Raw genomic sequence first — 24,106 nt, forward strand, 5'->3', positions numbered from 1 at the left:
ATACAACTGCGCAGACTCTGATTTAATCACAGACGGAGCTTTTGAATGAGTTAGCAAGAGAGCACGTGCTACGAGAAATAGTAAGTCAAGAGAGCCTATTACATTCCTGATTCAATGTGACTGATAATTTGTTGTCTTTGTCACAAAACCGGGACGTTTCGATCGTCCTGGGAACTTTTCTGGGACAAACTAGCTATAAACGACCCGCCTTTACCGGGACGTCTGGTTATCTTGAGCATAAGATTTCTACCTATTACAACTTTTAAATATAAAGTGTGTTTTTTTTCCCCATTACAATCGTATCAGGTGAATAACATATACTCCAACGCTTGTAAGTGATTAAAGCCAATAATACCTAACAAACGTCTTCCTATCAAACTCATAATTAATCAACAAAGAAAATATTCATGTTCACGTTGAAATGAATGTTAGGTGTATCAATTCTCGTTTTATATTTTATCGTGAGTACATAGAAAACAAAATATTCTTTAGAACGAAGAAGTTGTTATTTTAACATATCCTATAAATTATCATGAGCTGTGCGTTAATCAAATTAACTGAATATAAGTGCTCTTAGCACTAGAAAACAAGTGTTATGGTTGAATGTATCATATCTACATCTCACATTGGTTTAAGAAACTCTATATTACGGCTGAAACTGCAAGTGTTTTACTAAGAATTTTTACCTAAGACGCAAACAGCTTCGTTATATTTTGGTTCCCTTCACCTTAAAGCACTTCAGGCTGTTTTTGAAAGGTTTAGCTGTAGTATTTGGCCAAAAGCCAAAGTAAACCAAACTTTTTGCTTTTGCGGCCGGCGAGTTGATGAATCTCTGTATCGCGTAATTATAGCAAATAGGTTTTCCATTAAGGATTTATCTGAAACAAACGGAATATTTGGAGTAACTAGAAACTGATGAAAATGTTCTGTCAGTTACTCGAATAAGAGTAAACGTAGGTTAATTAGGAACGGATAGTAACAGCCTGTAATGTATCCGTTATCCCAGAAATGGTTGCGTCTGGCTTACACGTGATTATACACATATAACAATTATGATGTAATTATTCTTTTAAATAATATACAACCCATAAGATGATAAATATAAATAAATGTAATACAACACAAAGGTATATAAAAATAAATGATAGTTAAATATCATATAACAGATAGGTACATAAAGTTAACGATCAGTTGGTGTCACACTACACATTTATATAAATATAAAGATCATCTAGTGCCATAAAACACATCTATATAAAGGTAAAGAGTGACATAACACTAAATGATAAAGATAGTCAAATGTCATATAACACCGAGATATATAAAGCTAAGTATTAGTTAGTGTTATACAACACATCTATATAAAGGTAAAGAGTGTTAAATATCATATAACGCTTAGATATATGAACCTCAAAATCAGTTGATGTCATACAAGAAATGTGCATAAGAATAAAGATCAGTTGATGTCATACAAGAAATGTGCATAAGAATAAAGATCAGTTGATGTCATACAAGAAATGTGCATAAAAATAAAGATCAGTTGATGTCATACAAGAAATGTGCATAAAAATAAAGATCAGTTGACGTTATACAAGAAATGTGCATAAAGATAGAGATCAGTTGATGTCATACAAGAAATGTACATAAAGATAAAGATCAGTTGATGTCATACAAGAAATGTACATAAAAATAAAGATCAGTTGATGTTATACAAGAAATGTACATAAAGATAAAGATCATTTGATGTTATACAAGAAATCTACATAAAAATAAAGATCAGTTGACGTCATACAAGAAATGTACATAAATATAAAGATCAGTTGATGTCATACAAGAAATGTACATAAAGATAAAGATCAGTTGATGTTATACAAGAATTGTACATAAATATATAGATCAGTTGATGTCATACAAGAAATATACATAAAAATAAAGATCAGTTGATGTTATACAAGAAATGTACATAAAGATAAAGATCAGTTGATGTCATACAAGAAATGTACATGAAGATAAAGATCATTTATATGAAAAACGGCTCGTTTGGGCTGAGAAAACACTTTTACATAGAAGAGCGAACAACGTTTCGACCTTCTTCGGTCATCGTCAGAGTTTCGACCGAAGAAGGTCGAAACGTTGTTCGCTCTTCTATGTAAAAGTGTTTTCTCAGCCCAAACGAGCCGTTTTTGCATATAAATTTCTCAACAAGTGGGTTTCTTGTCATCACAAAGATAAAGATCATTTGATGTTATACAAGAAATCTACATAAAGATAAAGATCAGTTGATGTTATACAAGAAATGTACATAAAAATAAAGATCAGTTGATGTCATACAAGAATTGTACATAAAAATAAAGATCAGTTGATGTTATACGAGAAATGTGCATAAAGATAAAGATCAGTTGATGTTATACAAGAAATCTACATAAAGATAAATATCAGTTGATGTTATACAAGAAATGTACATAAAGATAAAGATCAGTTGATGTCATACAAGAATTGTACATAAAAATAAAGATCATTTGATGTTATACAAGAAATGTACATAAAAATAAAGATCATTTGATGTTATACAAGAAATGTACATAAAGATAAAGATCAGTTGATGTCATACAAGAAATGTACATAAAAATAAAGATCATTTGATGTTATACAAGAAATGTGCATAAAGATCAGTTGATGTCATACAAGAAATGTACATAAATATAAAGATCAGTTGATGTCATACAAGAAATGTACATAAAGATAAAGATCAGTTGATGTCATACAAGAATTGTACATAAATATATAGATCAGTTGATGTCATACAAGAAATGTACATAAAAATAAAGATCAGTTGATGTCATACAAGAAATGTACATAAAAATAAAGATCATTTGATGTTATACAAGAAATGTACATAAAGATAAAGATCAGTTGATGTCATACAAGAAATGTACATAAAGATAAAGATCATTTGATGTTATACAAGAAATGTACATAAAGATAAAGATCAGTTGATGTTATACAAGAAATGTACATAAAGATAAAGATCAGTTGATGTCATACAAGAATTGTACATAAAAATAAAGATCAGTTGATGTTATACGAGAAATGTGCATAAAGATAAAGATCAGTTGATGTCATACAAGAAATGTGCATAAAGATAAAGATCAGTTGATGTTATACAAGAAATCTAAATAAAGATAAAGATCATTTGATGTTATACAAGAAATCTACATAAAAATAAAGATCATTTGATGTTATACAAGAAATGTACATAAAGATAAAGATCAGTTGATGTTATACAAGAAATGTGCATGAAGATCAGTTGATGTTATACAAGAAATGTGCATAAAGATCAGTTGATGTTATACAAGAAGTGTACATAAAGATAAAGATCAGTTGATGTCATACAAGAAGTGTACATAAAGATAAAGATCAGTTGATGTTATACAAGAAATGTGCATAAAGATCATTTGATGTTATACAAGAAATGTGCATAAAGATCATTTGATGTTATACAAGAAATGTGCATAAAGATCAGTTGATGTCATACAAGAAATGTACATAAATATAAAGATCAGTTGATGTCATACAAGAAATGTACATAAAGATAAAGATCAGTTGATGTCATACAAGAATTGTACATAAATATATAGATCAGTTGATGTCATACAAGAAATGTACATAAAAATAAAGATCAGTTGATGTTATACAAGAAATGTGCATAAAGATAAAGATCAGTTGATGTCATACAAGAAATGTACATAAAGATAAAGATCAGTTGATGTCATACAAGAAATGTACATAAAGATAAAGATCAGTTGATGTCATACAAGAATTGTACATAAATATATAGATCAGTTGATGTCATACAAGAAATGTACATAAAAATAAAGATCATTTGATGTTATACAAGAAATGTACATAAAGATAAAGATCAGTTGATGTCATACAAGAAATGTACATAAAGATAAAGATCATTTGATGTTATACAAGAAGTGTACATAAAGATAAAGATCAGTTGATGTTATACAAGAAATGTACATAAAGATAAAGATCAGTTGATGTCATACAAGAATTGTACATAAAAATAAAGATCAGTTGATGTTATACGAGAAATGTGCATAAAGATAAAGATCAGTTGATGTCATACAAGAAATGTGCATAAAGATAAAGATCAGTTGATGTTATACAAGAAATCTAAATAAAAATAAAGATCAGTTGATGTTATACAAGAAATCTAAATAAAGATAAAGATCATTTGATGTTATACAAGAAATCTACATAAAAATAAAGATCATTTGATGTTATACAAGAAATGTACATAAAGATAAAGATCAGTTGATGTTATACAAGAATTGTACATAAAAATAAAGATCAGTTGATGTTATACGAGAAATGTGCATAAAGATAAAGATCAGTTGATGTCATACAAGAAATGTGCATAAAGATAAAGATCAGTTGATGTTATACAAGAAATCTAAATAAAGATAAAGATCAGTTGATGTTATACAAGAAATCTAAATAAAGATAAAGATCATTTGATGTTATACAAGAAATCTACATAAAAATAAAGATCAGTTGATGTTATACAAGAAATGCGCATAAAGATCATTTGATGTTATACAAGAAATGTGCATAAAGATCATTTGATGTTATACAAGAAGTGTACATAAAGATAAAGATCAGTTGATGTCATACAAGAAATGTACATAAAAATAAAGATAATTTGATGTTATACAAAAATGTACATAAAGATAAAGATCAGTTGATGTCATACAAGAAATGTACATAAATATAAAGATCAGTTGATGTTATACAAGAAATGTGCATAAAGATAAAGATCAGTTGATGTCATACAAGAAGTGTACATAAAGATAAAGATCAGTTGATGTTATACAAGAAATGTACATAAAGATAAAGATCAGTTGATGCTATACAAGAAATCTACATAAAGATCAGTTGGTGCTATACAACGCACAGGTATATAGAGATAAAGATACTTAAGTTTCATAGGAGGAACAGTGAACCAAATTACAGATTTAACTCTATAGTTAAGATAAAAGTGGACAGTAATCAAAGAAGACTAATTGAAATATAAATTGATAATTAAGAATATGAAAAACATTATGCTAATAGCGAATTCAAACAATGGCTCAATTCTGCAATAAAACTTATACAAAAGGTAAGAATTTCTTGAATAAATCAGACGTCCACCAGGGGGAACCACATTATTAATTCTTTACCCAAAGTCTTCTGCACACCTTTGTCACTTTAACCTACTTGGTGACAGACTCCAATTTTATAATTTACGATATAAAATGCACGAAAAATTTTAGAAAATGTTCCTCAATTTTGGGGCTTAGAATTTCGTTTCTGCTTGATTTCTATCATTTTAAGTAATTTATATTAAATCTATAGAGACAACTTAAGTTTACGCATTTAACGCTAACATAAATTCTTAGAAACGTATTAGAATTGTTTTTAAAAGCGCAGCCACTATTCACGGTATGCGGTGTAATTAAACTGTGTAATATAACAGCGGATTATTTGTAAGATAATGACGTCATGTTACCTTCCGTAGCTAGACTATCTCATAATTATTATCATTCGTTTCACAGCAATGGATTTTAATTAAACTTGACTCTTATTTTTTTCCCTAAGGTATTTTACGAGAATATAATCCGGTATCCACTAGTGATTATCTCCGATAAATATTATTAAATGGAATAAAAATCTAAATAAAAATGAAAACTGTTATACACTGGAGTTAAAGCATTCGAGTCATAATCTGAGGGTCGAGAGTTCGAATCCCTGTCACACCAAACATGCTCGCCCTTTCAGCCGTGGGAGTGTTATAATGTTTCAGTCAATCCCACTATTCGTTGGTAGAAGAGTAGCCTAAAAATTGGCGGTGGGTGGTGATGACTAGCTGCCTTCCTTCTAGTCTTACGCTGCTAAATTAAGGACGGCTAGCGTAGATAGCCCTCGAGTAGCTTTGCGCGAAATGTAAAACAAACCAAGCCAAACCTCTCAGAGTTTGCACCGAGCCCTCGAGGAGGCTATTTTGTCTTAAATTATTAGTATGCGGGTAATCTTGCTGGAACCAAGTTATTAACATGTTCCACAACAAAGTTTCTAAAATAGTTCAACTTTTCAAAATTAATAAAGTTTTAAAGAAAAACCCTTATTTACATATTTTAAATTTACTTTTCTCTATGGTTTTAGCGCCACCTATCGACACAGATGGATTCTGCGAACGTACAACGCTAGAAACTGGGTTTCGATACCCGTGGTGGGCAGTGCACAGATATCCCTTTGTGTAGCTTTGCGCTTAACTACAAACAAACAAACTATTATTTCTTGCTTGGTATACAAATTAATTCACAAACAAGTACGGAAACTATTGTAAAAGTATAATTGATATGGTTTCTCATTCAACGTTAGCCTTGTTTTGTTTGTGTTAGAGTAAAGCCATATTGAGGCTATCTGCTGTGTCCCCAGCGGGTAATCGAGCTCCGGATTTCAACGTTGTAGGTTTATAGACTTAGCGCTATCCCACGAGAAAGGGAATGGGACAGCGGTAACTACAAAATAGAAATCTAAATACAAGGACATTGATACGTCAGATACGGAAAATTCAAGCTTATTAAACGTATAGCTGTCTAATCCCACCGTCATTCATCCAAATGACCGACATCGTAACCGAATAAGGCGAGTAAATAGACTTGTATGTGACTCGGTTTATTGACCGAGTGTCTGAAAAAGAACACGTAAGAGTAAATTTATTGAGATATACACCCCATACAAAGTCATATTATTAGGATTTTATTTGCTAAAGACGTAGGATTAGTGCCGTTAAAAAACACAGAGATGGCTAGCTGTGTGTGTCCAGTATTGCCAGGAAATTTGGTTTACGTGGTTATACTTAGATGTCAAAGGGTGACTTTTTTTTTTTCAAATTGCTGCTCTTGTTGGACTAAACCTCTTGAAGGTAAACACTAAAAGAATTGAGGTCACACACAAAGAAATAGCTTTATATATAGATATATAGCGACAATATAAATTAAACACTGCCAAACATTTAATTAAAAAGTAATCCTTTGTTTAATTTGATAAACTCTTCTCTGACTGTTAAATAACGTATTCGCACGATGATAAATAATTGATTTTTTTCGTTAATGTCAGTACAACTTTAATACAACAAACCCTAAACTTAGGACATCACTAAAGTTGTACGATATTTCTGGTTAAATATGCACTTTGAAGTTTGCGTAGGTAAAACAAGTAAAATTTATATATTTTATCTGTTATAAATAATAATTAATTTTCTGGGCCACTACTACTAAATTATTAGACGTTCATAACTAACTAATTAGACTGATTCATACAATTAGCACAAGTTGACAAAATTAAAAAAACAAGGAACTTTCCAGAAACTTCGACACCCTCCATTTATACAGGAAGCTGTTTAACCTGACTATTTTATACCCCACAAAGAAAAAATGCTTTATATCTTTTCACTGTCTTCTTTTATCTCTAATCGATAATGGTGCCGGGAGGAATATTCCAGGAGTCTTAATGTTTCACTATCATAAGATGGGAAAAGAGTGGATCTGACATAAAAACATCACTTTAAGACATTGTTGAATGAATTAAGAGTACATGAAATGAAATACATATGTTATCCAGAAACAAAAGTTCAGGGCTTTTGTTGTCAATATTTTGAAATATATATAGCGTACCCAGATGTCGCCACAGTTCAGTGGATTTGTTGCTTTCAGTTATTCACAAGTCTCCAATGTTCCCTACCATGTTTCTTTAATTGTTTTTTTTAATATGTTAAAAGATTAATTTTATCTAATAATACTAGTCTCTACTCCCATATATATGTCACGATCTGCACAAGTACTTGATCACGGACTCCACGACTGAAATACTTGAACCTCCTAACTAAAACTGAAGGTTTTAGTAACAATATTAAAACATTATCATTAAACCTAAACGTTCCAGTAAAAAAACATTTAAAACTTTCTACTGAAACATAAACGTTCCAGTAAAAACGTTCAAACCTATTCACTAATATTCAACCTTTCAGTAAAAAAAGTTAAACCTCCTCAATAAAACTAAACGTTCCAGTAAAAACGTATAAACCTATTCACTAAAACTAAACGTGCCACAAAAACGTTTAAACCTATTCACTAATACTAAACGTTTCAGTAAAAACGTTTAAACCTATTCACTAAACCAAAATATTTAGTAAAAATGTTTAAACCTAATTACTTAAACAAAACATTCCAGTAAAAACGTTTACACCTATTTATTAAAACAAAACGATCCGGTAAAAACATTTAAACATATTCACTAAAACAAAACATTCGAGTACAAACATTTAAATCTCCTCATTAAGCCTAAACGTTTCAGTGAAAACGTTTAAACTATTCACTAAAACTAAATCTTCGAGTAAAAATGTTTAAACCTAATTACTAAAACAAAATATTCCAGTAAAAACGTTTAAACCTATTTATTAAAACAAAACGATCCAGTATAAAACATTCAAACCTCCTACCAAAACTAAACGTTCCAGAAAGAAACATTTATACCTCCTCACTAAAACTAAAACCTTTAACTAAAACGTTTAAACCTATTCACTAAAAATAAACGTTCCAGTAAAAACATTTAAACCTATTCACTAAAACTAAATATTCCAATAAAAATGTTTAAACCTAATTACTGAAACAAAACGATCCAGTAAAAACATTTAAATTTATTTATTAACACAAAACGATCCAGTAAAAACGTTTAAACCTATTCACTAAAAATAAACGTTTCAGTAAAAACGTTTAAACCTATTCGCTAAAACTAAACGTTCCACAAAAACGTTTAAACCTATTCACTAATACTAAACGTTCCAGTAAAAACGTTTAAACCTATTCGCTAAAACTAAACGTTCCAGTAAAAACGTTCAAACCTATTCACTAAAACTAAACGTTTCAGTAAAAACGTTTAAACTATTCACTAAAACTAAATATTCCAGTAAAAAGGTTTAAACCTAATTATTATTACAAAACGATCCAATAAAAACGTTTAAACCTACTCATTAATACTAAATGTTTCAGTACAAAAAGTTAAACCTCCTCACTAAAATTAAACGTTCCAGTAACAACGTTTAAACCTATTCGCTAAAACTAAACGTTCCACAAAAACGTTTAAACCTATTCACTAATACTAAACGTTCCAGTAAAAACATTTAAACTATTCACTAAAACAAAACGTTTTAGTAAAAGTTACGTTTTTTTTAATGACATTCAATTAAACCTCATAGGTTAATTTTAGTTTTAAATCGTTCTGTTAGTAGAAGATACATATTCAAATATATTTTTTGGAAATTAAATATGTAGTTTTTGACCCACTTCACGTGTTGGAAACGATACGGTTTACAAAATCAGCAGAATTAACTTTTACGTATTAATTAAAGTGATACAAAGACAAGAAACAAAAATCACAACTGTTTTAAATATTCTGTTGGAATAATAAAACTTAACAATAAGTAAGTCGCAGTGTGATTACATGTTTCTATTGGCTCTGTGGTGTTTTGTTTTAATTTTTCACACGTGCATTCTTTAAACTGATATACTGTATATCACATAGGTAAGACTTCAACATTAACACGTGCGTTTTTGACTGAGATATTTTTATCACGTAAGTGTAAATTCTTTGTTCACACATGTGTTTCTGGTCTAAAGTTAGTGAATCACGTAGGTGTATTTTATACATTCACTTCTGTCTCTGGTCTAAAGTTAGTGAATCACGTAGGTGTATTTTATACATTCACTTCTGTTTCTGGTATAAAGTTAGTGAATCACGTAGGTGTATTTCCTACATTCACTTCTGTTTCTGGTCTAAAGTTAGTGAATCACGTAGGTGTATTTTATACATTCACTTCTGTCTCTGGTCTAAAGTTAGTGAATCACGTAGGTGTATTTTCTACATTCACTTCTGTTTCTGGTATAAAGTTAGTGAATCACGTAGGTGTATTTCCTACATTCACTTCTGTTTCTGGTATAAAGTTAGTGAATCACGTAGGTGTATTTTCTACATTCACTTCTGTTTCTGGTATAAAGTTAGTGAATCACGTAGGTGTATTTTCTACATTCACTTCTGTTTCTGGTCTAAAGTTAGTGAATCACGTAGGTGTATTTTCTACATTCACTTCTGTTTCTGGTCTAAAGTTAGTGAATCACGTAGGTGTATTTTCTACATTCACTTCTGTTTCTGGTCTAAAGTTAGTGAATCACGTAGGTGTATTTTCTACATTCACTTCTGTTTCTGGTATAAAGTTAGTGAATCACGTAGGTGTATTTTCTACATTCACTTCTGTTTCTGGTCTAAAGTTAGTGAATCACGTAGGTGTATTTTCTACATTCACTTCTGTTTCTGGTCTAAAGTTAGTGAATCACGTAGGTGTATTTTCTACATTCACTTCTGTTTCTGGTATAAAGTTAGTGAATCACGTAGGTGTATTTTCTACATTCACTTCTGTTTCTGGTCTAAAGTTAGTGAATCACGTAGGTGTATTTTCTACATTCACTTCTGTTTCTGGTATAAAGTTAGTGAATCACGTAGGTGTATTTTCTACATTCACTTCTGTTTCTGGTATAAAGTTAGTGAATCACGTAGGTGTATTTTCTACATTCACTTCTGTTTCTGGTCTAAAGTTAGTGAATCACGTAGGTGTATTTTCTACATTCACTTCTGTTTCTGGTATAAAGTTAGTGAATCACGTAGGTGTATTTTCTACATTCACTTCTGTTTCTGGTCTAAGCTCTGTGAATTACGTAAGTGTGGTTTCTACATTCACTTCTGTTTCTGGTCTAAGCTCTGTGAATTACGTAAGTGTGGTTTCTACATTCACACGTGTGTTCTTGATCTGAGATGTTTGAATCACGTTTGTGTGATTTCTGTGTTTACAAATGTGTCTTAGATATGAGATCCGTTAATGTGTGTTTTAAAATATCCTAATTATGATCATAAATAGAAAGAAACAAAGTATATCTATTAAATAAAGCAATAAACATACATAGAAATGTTTATACAGTCTGTAATACCAGCTACCTTTCTTTTGTACTGCCACCAATGACTTTAATTTCCTATTTCTCAATATTCTCTTAGCAACAAAACTATCGCTATAAACATACTAATAATTTAAACATTGTTATTTGATATTATTAAAGAATGTGTACAGTAAAATCGCACATTAACACTGTAAAACCAGATATACGTCCTAAACGCATCCAGACATCCAAACAATACGAATACGTCATTTCGCTGTTACATTCCTCAAAATACATGGTAGGTCGAACAAAACGTAATTTTACACCAGTGTTTTGTTGTTTGTGAAAATACTTAACCTGAAGTTGATATAAAGGAATCGAAAACGAATAATTTGATTTCATAATCGAAAGAAGGAATTTTACTCGGAAAGGAAATGTACTCGTCTTCATCCGGCAGATTACTTCCGGTAAAACGAAAAAGAAAAAAAAAAAAAACCCTGACGCAATATAGCCCTGTTGTCCAATTATTCACTTACTTAAAGAAATATATGTCACAAGATCGCCTAATGACCTTGGACTTATTTACCGATATGACCAACAAATGTCAGTCAAAGATGTTTTCTTAACTCCAACCTGTACTTTCATTTTCCACAGACTCAAAACGTTTCGTCTCATGTTTCTCCAGTATCACAGTGAACTCTAACCAACCACCATACTTAACTATGAGATTTGCTTTATTTCATTTCCGTATTGCCTCATTTTTCAAATTACTATTAATAACTCATTATGGTTCGATTATCTAAAGTTCTGACAGTAAAATATCTATAATGATGTGTTATTGTGCTTCATCGTGTTTCGTGAATTGAAACTTTTGTTTGTGTGTTTGTTTTTTAATTTCGCGCTGAGCTAAACAAGGGATGTCTGCGCTAGCTGTCCTTAATTTAGCAGTGTAAAACTAGATGGAAGGGATCTATTCAACACCACCCACCGGGCTACTCTTTTACCAACGAATAAAATAAAATAAAATAACATTGATCGTAACATTAACCACCACCACGGCTGAAAGGACGAACATGTTAAATGTGACGGGGATTCGAACCCATGACCCTCAGATTACGAGTCGAGCGTATACTGAAAGAAAAATCAAATTTCTTCCTGGCGGTAGTCTAAATAACCATTCAGGTACTTTAAGCCAGGATTTACCTTTTAATTACTATATTTCAGCATATTTGAAATCTGTACCACTTGAAAGGTTTCAAGTGGCAAGAAATAAAACTGATTTATTGTAACTCTTTGAAGAATCAGTTCAATAATGATTTTTTGTTACTAAGCGCCTGATTCAGGATATACAGAACACGAGCAGTATTTTGTTTACACTGTAACTGTTATGGTAATTTATTACAAGAGGACCAACACTAAACAGAAAGCCAAAGCTTTATGTACATTTCCATATGAGTTTTAACCCAAGTATTTAACCCTACTTAAAGTTCTCGATTCCGAAACAAAGCTAATTATTTCATGCAATGGAGTTTTTCCTGCGTTATTTGTTGTATGACTCCAGAAGTTTGACACATGAGACTTTTTTAGAATAGTAATTCAGAAGAAATTGACAAAAAACAAACATAGTCTTTCCAGCCTACCTGACCAGTACGAGTTTTCCACGAAGAGAATACATTCTAGTTTTTGTTTTTCGTAAAACTCTGCCACTGATACCAATACCTAGGAAATATATCAAATTACTGATTGAAATGCTTGTTTTAACATAAATTTATCTCAAAATCCGTTTACTCGGCTTTCATTCGTCACAAAATGATGTTCTGGGTGATCACGTTAAACCTGTACTGATACCACGTTCTTGAAAGAACTTGAAAACAGCGGTAATCCATAAGGCAAACCGTTCGCGTTTATGTCTCCAGTAAGTAGATTATATCTACTGCTATTTTCATTCTCTGAATTGTTTAGAACGACAGATATCTTCATCTGATTATTATGCATGTACTTATGATTAAGTTTATGATACATTATTATCTGAATATATGAATTTAATAATAACAATTTAAATTTTCTAAGTTAGCTAAACCTTGTAAGTTACATTTGGGATTACGGCCGAAAACGTGATTAACAGTAATCTAACCCAGTTGACAAAATTATTAATTTTATCCATTGTAAGTAAGAACAGTATATTAAACTATCCATATTCGTTTCTTGATTTAACTTTATTTGTGATCCATTTTACAACAAATACGTATTGGTTTATTGAAGAGTTCTAGTTCTAACAGTAACATTATTGAAGAGTTCTTGCTCCAACAGTAACATTACTGAAAAGTTCTAGTTCTAACAGTAACATTATTGAAGAGTTTTAGTTCCAACAGTAACATTATTGAAGAGTTCTAGTTCTAACAGTAACATTATTGAAAAGTTCTAGTTCTAACAGTAACATTATTGGAAAGTTCTAGTTCCAACAGTAACATTATTGAAGAGTTCTAGTTCTAACAGTGACATTATTGAAGAGTTCTAGTTCTAACAGTAACATTATTGAAGAGTTCTAGTTCCAATAGTAACATTATTGAAGAGTTCTAGTTCTAACAGTAACATTATTGAAGAGTTCTAGCTCTAACAGTAACATTATTGAAAAGTTCTAACAGTAACATTATTGAAGAGTTTTAGTCCCAACAGTAACATTATTGAAGAGTTTTAGTTCCAACAGTAACATTATTGAAGAGTTCTAGTTCCAACAGTAACATTATTGAAGAGTTCTAGTTCCAACAGTAACATTATTGAAGAGTTCTAGTTCCAACAGTGACATTATTGAAGAGTTCTAGTTCTAACAGTAACATTATTGAAGAGTTCTAGCTCTAACAGTAACATTATTGAAAAGTTCTAACAGTAACATTATTGAAGAGTTTTAGTCCCAACAGTAACATTATTGAAGAGTTTTAGTTCCAACAGTAACATTATTGAAGAGTTCTAGTTCCAACAGTAACATTATTGAAGAGTTCTAGTTCCAACAGTAACATTATTGAAGAGTTCTAGTTCCAACAGTAACATTATTGAAGAGTTCTAGTTCTAACAGTGACATTATTGAAGAGTTCTAGTTCTAACAGTAACATTATTGAAGAGTTCTAGTTCCAACAGTAACATTATTGAAGAGTTCTAGTTCTAACAGTAACATTATTGAAGAGTTCTAGCTCTAACAGTAACATTATTGAAAAGTTCTAACAGTAACATTATTGAAGAGTTTTAGTCCCAACAGTAACATTATTGAAGAGTTTTAGTTCCAACAGTAACATTATTGAAGAGTTCTAGTTCTAACAGTAACATTATTGAAAAGTTCTAGTTCTAACAGTAACAGTATTGAAGAGTTCTAGTTCCAACAGTAACATTATTGAAGAGTTCTAGTTCCAACAGTAACATTATTGAAGAGTTCTAGTTCTAACAGTAACATTATTGAAAAGTTCTAGTTCTAACAGTAACATTATTGAAGAGTTCTAGTTCCAACAGTAACATTATTGAAGAGTTCTAGTTCCAACAGTAACATTATTGAAGAGTTCTAGTTCCAACAGTAACATTATTGAAGAGTTTTAGTTCCAACAGTAACATTATTGAAGAGTTCTAGTTCTAACAGTGACATTATTGAAGAGTTCTAGTTCCAACAGTAACATTATTGAAGAGTTCTAGTTCCAACAGTAACATTATTGAAGAGTTCTAATTCTAACAGTAACATTATTGAAGAGTTCTAGTTCTAACAGTAACATTATTGAAGAGTTCTTGCTCCAACAGTAACATTACTGAAAAGTTCTAGTTCTAACAGTAACATTATTGAAGAGTTCTAGTTCCAACAGTAACATTATTGAAGAGTTTTAGTTCCAACAGTAACATTATTGAAGAGTTCTAGTTCGAACAGTAACATTATTGAAGAGTTCTAGTTCCAACAGTAACATTATTGAAGAGTTCTAGTTCCAACAGTAACATTATTGAAGAGTTCTAGTTCCAACAGTAACATTATTGAAGAGTTTTAGTTCCAACAGTAACATTATTGAAGAGTTCTAGTTCTAACAGTAACATTATTGAAGAGTTCTAGTTCGAACAGTAACATTATTGAAGAGTTTTAGTTCCAACAGTAACATTATTGAAGAGTTCTAGTTCCAACAGTAACATTATTGAAGAGTTCTAGTTCGAACAGTAACATTATTGAAGAGTTCTAGTTCCAACAGTAACATTATTGAAGAGTTCTAGTTCGAACAGTAACATTATTGAAGAGTTCTAGTTCCAACAGTAACATTATTGAAGAGTTCTAGTTCCAACAGTAACATTATTGAAGAGTTTTAGTTCCAACAGTAACATTATTGAAGAGTTCTAGTTCCAACAGTAACATTATTGAAGAGTTCTAGTTCCAACAGTAACATTATTGAAGAGTTCTAGTTCCAACAGTAACATTATTGAAGAGTTTTAGTTCCAACAGTAACATTATTGAAGAGTTCTAGTTCGAACAGTAACATTATTGAAGAGTTTTAGTTCCAACAGTAACATTATTGAAGAGTTCTAGTTCTAACAGTAACATTATTGAAGAGTTCTAGTTCCAACAGTAACATTATTGAAGAGTTTTAGTTCTAACAGTAACATTATTGAAGAGTTCTTGTTCCAACAGTAACATTATTGAAGAGTTTTAGTTCTAACAGTAACATTATTGAAGAGTTCTAGTTCCAACAGTAACATTATCTTGTTGTTTTCTAGGTCATGAGGCGACTATAATATTAACGACTATATTAATGTTATGTGTATAGTGACATTTGAGTCTTCCAATTTCTGTACTTTTGAGTCAGGTATTTTACTTCTAGCTTCAGGTTTATTTTTAAAATTATAATCAATAATTACGGAGTAGATGACAGTATTTTCTTACTTCTGTTGACAAGATAATACGATAGATGTCGCTGGACGTTTTCCTAAATAGAAAATTGCTTTCTATGAAACGTCAATTAAACCAATGTTTTACGAACTATTTTAAAACTCGTACGCTCACGAAGCGGAACTATATTTTTCATACTAACATCAAAACTGATTGGCTGACCATACAAAATAGATATTGAAGTATAATATGTTAAAATATTTTTTGGAGCAAAACCAAATTAAAATTATTTATCCCGGAATATATGACATGTTAGGAATTCTTAGGTTCAGACATAGTCTGTTAATTTTGATCAGTTAATTTCGAAACTAAACAAATATACCTATAACGTAAAAGGTTTTGGTATTATTAATCTGGTATCTGTGTTATAATACACGAGTGTGTGTGTGTTTTTGCTGTGTCCTCCGAGTGGAATAGGACCTCTGATTTTAGCGTTGTAAATCCGAAGACTTATCGCTGTCCCAGCGGCGGACTATAATAGACGAACTAAACAGTCAGTTTGTTTGTTTGTTTGTTTTTGAATTTCGCACAAAGCTACTCGAGGGCTATCTGTGCTAGCCGTCTCCAATTTAGCAGTGTAAGACTAGAGAGAAGACAGCTAGTCATCACCACTCACCGCCAACTCCTGGACTACTCTTTTACCAACGAATAGTGGGATTGACCGTCACATTATAACGCCCCCACGGCTGAAAAGGCGAGCATGTTTGGCGGGACGGGTATCTAAAGAGTCAAACTTGAAATTCATAGGAACAGACCAAACTATAAATTCGGATTGTTCATGGTTTGCGTTACGCATCCGAAACAACATAAAGCAATATATTCTTCGGGAACAAGACTATGGTGTAAGAGTTAAAGTCAACCACAGAAGAGGTAGTTCAACAGTTGGCGGTGAGTGCTGTCGATCAGTGCGTCAGTTCAAAGCTAAGAGCTGCTGCGTGAAGATGGTTCCTTATGTAGCTACTGACAAAATATTCTGAAAGAAAAGTTTAAATAACAAAAACGAGTGAATTTGGACAACTAAACGCAGTTTGTTCTGTGTTGAGATTGGGGGGAGCAGTCAGTCACGTGCACCTGGTGTTGTATAAATCATAACAGAGCTGTACATTGACTGATAGTTACTTACGTATGTGATCATGGGATAATTCCAGGCCGCTGCAACCAACGCTTCCGAAACACAGCTTTCGTCAGGTCCGATGAAGGCTACAGCCCCACTGTCACGCATGACAGTCATTTCTCTGATAGCCACGGACGTCCCTCTCTCACCGGCATCCGCAGGTATAAACTGTAACGTGTGGTTGGGAAGCAAGTCCGGTCTTTCGTTTACTTTCATCACAGCTACGGTGATAGCTCCGGCAATGAGTTTTCCAATGCCGTCTCCCTTAAACGTAGCTAAAAATCCTATTGTAATGTTAGGTTTCGAATCCCGATCTTTATCCATGCCAACTGCTTCGATGGTCAAACATAAGAGTACAAATAACGCGAGCAAAATGACGAAAACTGAATGTACATCCATGCTGAATCCAACTGGAATCAATACCTCAATATACTTCCAAGAAATCAGGCTAACATTGGTATATATTACTTTAATCAAATTGCTACTTTTTGGGGAGTGGTATGTTGATACAGTTTACACTAAGTACTTTTTTCAATTTTGAATTCACAAATAAAATATAATTACCAAATAATTATTCAAAAGAATTGCACAAAGTTTCGTATAAGCGATTTCATAAAATAATTAATTTAACTCTAATTAAATAATTCTCTAATTCAAGTGCAGATTACTGTCAGAAACTGTTAGATAATTCTCTAATTCAAGTACACATTGCTGTCAGAAACTGTTAGATAATTCTCTAATTCAAGTACACATTACTGTCAGAAACTGTTAGATAATTCTCTTATTCAAGTACAGATTACTATCAGAAACTGTTATAATATAAAGAGGTGTTCCAGTATACATTGTAATCTCTCACTTTTCTTTGAAACTGTGACGTAAAAAAGAGTGACTCTTCCTGTTTTTTGTTGCTCAAACGGTGGAAAACAACTTTACATTTCTGTTTCCTTACAAACTGGAATCTCCCATAAAGAAAACAGTAGGTATGCGTAGACAGATGACGATTCAGTCGGAAAACAATAACGTTATTTTGTTTTTCTCGCGGGTATGTTCAAAATATCCAATTATAATTTCGACCTCTCCAACAAAACGGGCGAAATCTACAGGATTGAGAGTTATAAGAGAAACAGTGTAAACAAAAAATATAAATATAAATACACATATTTATGTGCGTGTGCGTGTTATACATGGATTTCATTTGAGGCGAGATATAAAAGAAGCTAAACACAGTTCAAAATTAACTATTTAAACAAACCAATTCAATTTATGCTAAGTGTAATGAATTATATTAAAACATACGAACTTACACTTTTAACACCGAAAACTGCTAAAGGCTTACGGAATAAAGTTTTAAGTTAAGCCTCGCTAAATATATGATTTAAGTTCTAATTGAATTTAAATTAAGTGTAATGAATTACAATGAATCCTACACACATGCGCAATATTGCTGGAAACTACTAAAGACTTATGATACAATGTTATTTAGTTATGACGTAATTTACAATAACAACTAATTTTACTTATTTTTTTTCGGATTATATTATTATTCTTTAAACAGATTATTTTGGTATATAATTAGTATATACTGATTACCATTGCGTGCTTTCACATTCTTTATAGTTTAGTAGAAGTGATATAATTAATTAGTCAATGATGACAAACTTTATGATGAACAGAAAACTGAGAGAGAACGAACAGCAGTTTTGCATGTATTTGTATATTACAAAAACGACCAAAAAAACAGTGAAACAGAACGTTATTAATTAGTTGAGTTTATAATCAAACAAAAACAAGTAGAAAGCTTATTTTTGGTGGCTTAAAACTGTTCGTTTTTACTGTCATGAAATATTAATAATATTTTTAATTAACCAAACTGGAATTATTACCTGGTTACGAAAAGCAGTCGTAGCATAATAAATTTCCTTCTAGGTTTAGGAGAACAAACTAATTGTTATTCTTGACATTGTTTCAATGGAGTTTTTTTTCTGTGCTTCCAGAAGGCTTAGTTAGACAATTTAGAAACAATAAACTTTAACTTATTCAAAACCACCTCTATGTTTTTTCACTTATATCTGAATTTGAAATTTTTTCTCTGTATCGAAGCTATTTAGAAAGGGTTTTTGAATGGAGCGTGGAACATGAGGTTGTATTCGATTCAAGATCTTCTAGGCGTAATAGCAAACTGACTCAATAACGCCGTTAGGTTTCCACATATAAATTCTTCATTATACAGTGACATCTAGCGGTCTGAGCGAAAATTAGAATCATATACTGGTAAATTTATTAGCAAGATCATCGCAGTGAAAACACAATAATATATTTTATGTTCGTTTTTATATGAATCATTCTAAGCACAATTTTTATTCATTAATGGAAGATGGTGAACAGCCTGTATGTATGATTATTGTGTTGTACTCTTCAAGGGCCTGAAGGGCTAACTCTGTTAGCCTCTCCCAATTTGGTACAGAGAGAAGGCAGAGAGATAATCTGTACCCCTCACCGCCAAATCTTGGGCTATTCGTTTACTAATAAATAGTGGGATTGACCGTCACTTTATAACGCCCCCATGATGGAAATTAGGAGCGTGTTTTGGTGTGAATTCTGAAAGATTTTGCTTGTCCATGGTTATGCCAGACCTCCGCAAGTAGAACGTATGTCTACGGATTTACAACGCAAAATCAGGGGTTCGATTCCCCTCGGTGGGCTCAGCAGATAGCCCGATGTGGCTTTGCTATAAGAAAACACACTCCCATACTTATGCCAACATTTCATTGTTCAACGTTTTGTTTTTGAATTTCGCGCAAACCTACACGAGGGCTATCTTTGTTACCCGTCTCTAATTTAGCAGTGTAAGACTAGAGAGGATACTGGGATTGACTGTCGCAACATAACGCACGACGGTTGAAAGGGCGAGCATGTATGGCGTGACAGAAATTCGAACCTGCGACTTACGAGTCGAGCACTTTAACCACCTGACCATTGTTCAGACTAACTTTACATATACAACATAATTTCAAGCTAACAACTAGTGTGTGTTTATTACGCGTTACACAGGTAAGGTTTACCTCATCACATCTTAAATTTTACTCTTTACTGCATCAAGTTTTATTTTTTATTAATTAACATAAGAGAGCCCGATGTGGCTTTGCTATAAGAAACACACACACACACTTCGAATTGAGTTTGTTATGAGTATATTTGTTTTTGTACAATTAAGCACAAAGCAACGCAATGGGCTATCTGTGCTCTGCCCACCGAAATACTCACCTGAAGCCAAAGGGCGGAAGACTTTCGAAACGTCGTCCTCTACGCTTGTGTCTCCACAACAGGCAGTTATCGTCCATTGTACAAAGTTTCATCATGAGTACTCTGTCTAAACAATCTATTAGATAAAGAATCAGTACAGTTTGTAAAACTATTGTATATAAACTATTATTTGTAATAACTGTTAGTAATAACCGTTATTATGTCTTATTATTTTTGTGTTTGTATATTAAAATACATTTGTGTTAAAAGGAAAATTGCGTGCATCAGTCTCGTTGGCGAATAACATACGTTAAATACATTTTAACATTTAATTAACTACTGAGCTCAAATTGAAATTCAGATTATTTCAGATAGTAATACGTAATGTGCCTAACATAATAAATCGAAGACTGGTCCAAAAATAAAAGCATAATACGTAACAGTTTCAAAACATTATCTTATTAACTGAAGGCCGCTTGAATGACAGATGAAAACCACCAGGTTTCTATGCAATATTTCGTTCTCCTTAGAACAAAATTAAAAGTGACTAATCAGAGAATTAGGAACCGTTGGAAACTTTCTGTGTTTGAGCCAATACCAACAAATATTTCAAACGAACTTGAAAATGTGAGGCACGTGACTGATTTTGATCACATTTCTTTAACAACTGTTTAACTCCAGGGTTTTGCTGTTTTATAAAATTTTGTAATGTTTAAGTAGAGGATGTCAAAACGGAGAAATAAAACAAAACATTAATCTGTAGTTTCAGTAACTTTAAAATATTATGTAATTTATATGTGTGTATATATAACTTTAAAATACAGCTGTACATGACTTACATTTTATTATGTAATTTATATGTGTGTATATATAACTATAAAATACAGCTGTACATGACTTACATTTTATTATGTAATTTATATGTGTGTATATATAACTTTAAAATACAGCTGTACATGACTTACATTTTATTATGTAATTTATATGTGTGTATATATAACTATAAAATACAGCTGTACATGACTTACATTTTATTATGTAATTTATATGTGTGTATATATAACTTTAAAATACAGCTGTACATGACTTACATTTTATTATGTAATTTATATGTGTGTATATATAACTATAAAATACAGCTGTACATGACTTACATTTTATTATGTAATTTATATGTGTGTATATATAACTTTAAAATACAGCTGTACATGACTTACATTTTATTATGTAATTTATATGTGTGTATATATAACTATAAATTACAGCTGTATTATGACTTACATTTTATTATGTAATTTTATATGTGTGTATATATAACTATAAAATACAGCTGTACATGACTTATATTTTATTATGTAATTTATATGTGTGTATATATAACTTTAAAATACAGCTGTACATGACTTATACTTTATTATGTAATTTATATGTGTGTATATTTAACTATAAAATACAGCTGTACATGACTTACATTTTATTATGTAATTTATATGTGTGTATATATAACTTTAAAATACAGCTGTACATGATTTATATTTTAATATATAATTTATATGTGTGTGTATACATATATATATACATTTTTAGATGAATTACCTTTATTACTACGCAGTTTGTTATGCTTAAAATTACATAATTTCTTTATTTTGAATTTCTCGCCAAGCTACGCAAGGGCTACCTGTACTACCCGTCCCTAATTTAGAAGTAAGAGACTAGAGTAAAGACAGCTAGTCATCGAAGTCCACTACCAACTCTTGGGCTATTGTTTTACCAACAAATAGTAGGATTGACAGTAACGTTATAATATCTCAATGGTTAAAAGGGTGAATATGTTTTGTGGGGATTCTAATCCTTGACCCTCAGATTGCTAGTCGGCGGTTCTAACCTTCTGGTTATGTCTGACCTACGTTGCAGTTTGATTTGTATTGAATTTCGCGCAAAGGTACAGGAGGGCATGTTTGGTGCGACGGGGATTCGAACCACCTGCCCAAGACAAATCACCCTACTTTACAGAGTTAACAATGGTTTACGGAGCATTTTTCACCTTTAACCTTTCCATAGTTTTTAAGTTGAATTATTTCTTTCATATTCCTAAGCTTATCTCTGAGTGCTAATGTTCCAAAAGTGAAAAACAGTGAAACTCATTGAAACAATATAACAAATATAAAAAATAAAAAATAAAAATAGATTTTGACTTTAAATAAAAACAAACTGTTGAAGAAATACAATCAGTTTTATATATAAAACTAGTTCCTTCAACTAATTAGTTAAAGGGGAGTCCGGTTGTCGGAAAAGACCCCCCGCTACTCTATGAGGCAGTGGATACAGGGTAAGATTTAGGGTTGAATTCTATTATTCGGTCAGAGAAGAGAAGTCCAAGAGCTGGTTTACATCTAGTCAGTCGGTTCAGGGGTAGAGACGGATATTCACAGATAAATAACCTTCTATGTAGCGTTAACACATTAAAATATTCAAGTTTGTTTGTTTGTTTGTTTTGGAATTTCACACAAAGCTGTTCGAGGGCTATCTCTGATAGTCGTCCCTAATTTAGCAGTGTAAGACTAGAGGGAAGGCAGCTAGTAATCACCACTCACCGCCAACTGTTGGGCTACTCTTTTACCAACGAATAGTGGGATTGACCGTCACATTATAACGCCCCCACGGCTGAAAGGGCGAGCATATTTGGCGCGACCGGGATGCGAACCCGCGACCCTCAGATTACGACTCGCACGCCTTAAAATATTCAATAGTGGTACCATTCTGTTTTAGAAATTCCAGTGATAAGGGCTGTAAGAGACAGCAGAGAAAAAAAACTACCCATTTACTGTGAACAAAATATGATACTTTTTAAAATGCTTTCTGTCAATGAAAGAAAATAAAACGACCCATATAAAAATGTCACAAAAATCTCATGGTAGATTTATAAAGGGATTCACAGAAAAACTATGACCCACTAAGTTAAATAATGTACAAATGATTAAAAATTTGTTTGTTTGTGGTCAAGCATAAAGCCACATAATGGGCTATCTGTGCTGTGCCCACCAGAGGTATCGAAACCTGGTTTTTTAGTGATACAAGTTAGCAGACATCCTGCTGTGTCACTGGAGATGGGAGAATCATATAATGAGCACACTATACAAAAACCGATTACGGATTTACAACGCTAAAATCAGGGGATCGATTCCCCTCGGTGGGCTCAGCAGATAGCCTGATGTGGCTTTGTTATAAAAAAATTACACACACACACACAAAAAAAAACGATTATTTTTGTCGTAATTCTAAAAAAAAATTAATATTTGTAATACGTTATATTTATTTTTACTTGAAAATGTAATCATTATCGGTCATTTTTTTCAGAATATTAATAAACATAATAAATACTAAATAATATTAATATTATTGTCTAAACACGTCATGACCTTTCTTCGTCAAACCAACCAAAAAAAAAAAAAAAAAAGTCGCTCGCGGATGAGATCCGTGTTTACAGTGACATCTATGCTTTTGAAAAATAAAAATAAAATATCTTAAAACACAAAATTCCTTACTTCCTCTCTTGCCAAGTTTAGTGTTACGACTCAGTCGAGACAGATAAAATAATATATTTTTCATACGGAAGACAAATATACCTTTCTAAATGGCATACCACTATTTTTTCCAGTCGTTTTCCTTTTAATACTGAAAACAAAGCTGATATTCGCTAAGATAAGACTAATTTAAACAACATCTCATAAAAACGTTTTCAAACTAGCCATAGAAAATGCTCTAATTTCAAACTTCTGATTACGTTTATTGTGTCTCCAAAGAAGT

The 24,106-nt window shown here is 31.7% G+C and overlaps 1 protein-coding gene across 1 annotated transcript in view; it reads right to left on the minus strand.

Annotated features, from left to right (window-relative positions):
• LOC143224762 (guanylate cyclase 32E-like) overlaps positions 1-19,237 on the minus strand; it is a 40,429-nt gene extending 21,192 nt beyond the window's left edge. The window contains exons 1-2 of the mRNA XM_076453034.1: positions 18,940-19,237; positions 17,066-18,153 (exon numbers count right to left, since the gene is read on the minus strand). Of these exons, the coding sequence (XP_076309149.1) occupies positions 17,066-17,455 (390 nt within the window). The 5' untranslated portion in view covers positions 17,456-18,153; positions 18,940-19,237. The remainder of the gene's footprint in view (positions 1-17,065; positions 18,154-18,939) is intronic.
• Between the last annotated feature and the right edge of the window lie 4,869 nt (positions 19,238-24,106).

The sequence above is a fragment of the Tachypleus tridentatus genome, chromosome 9 (genome assembly GCF_004210375.1).
Source record: "Tachypleus tridentatus isolate NWPU-2018 chromosome 9, ASM421037v1, whole genome shotgun sequence".
NCBI classification, from domain to species: domain Eukaryota; kingdom Metazoa; phylum Arthropoda; class Merostomata; order Xiphosura; family Limulidae; genus Tachypleus; species Tachypleus tridentatus.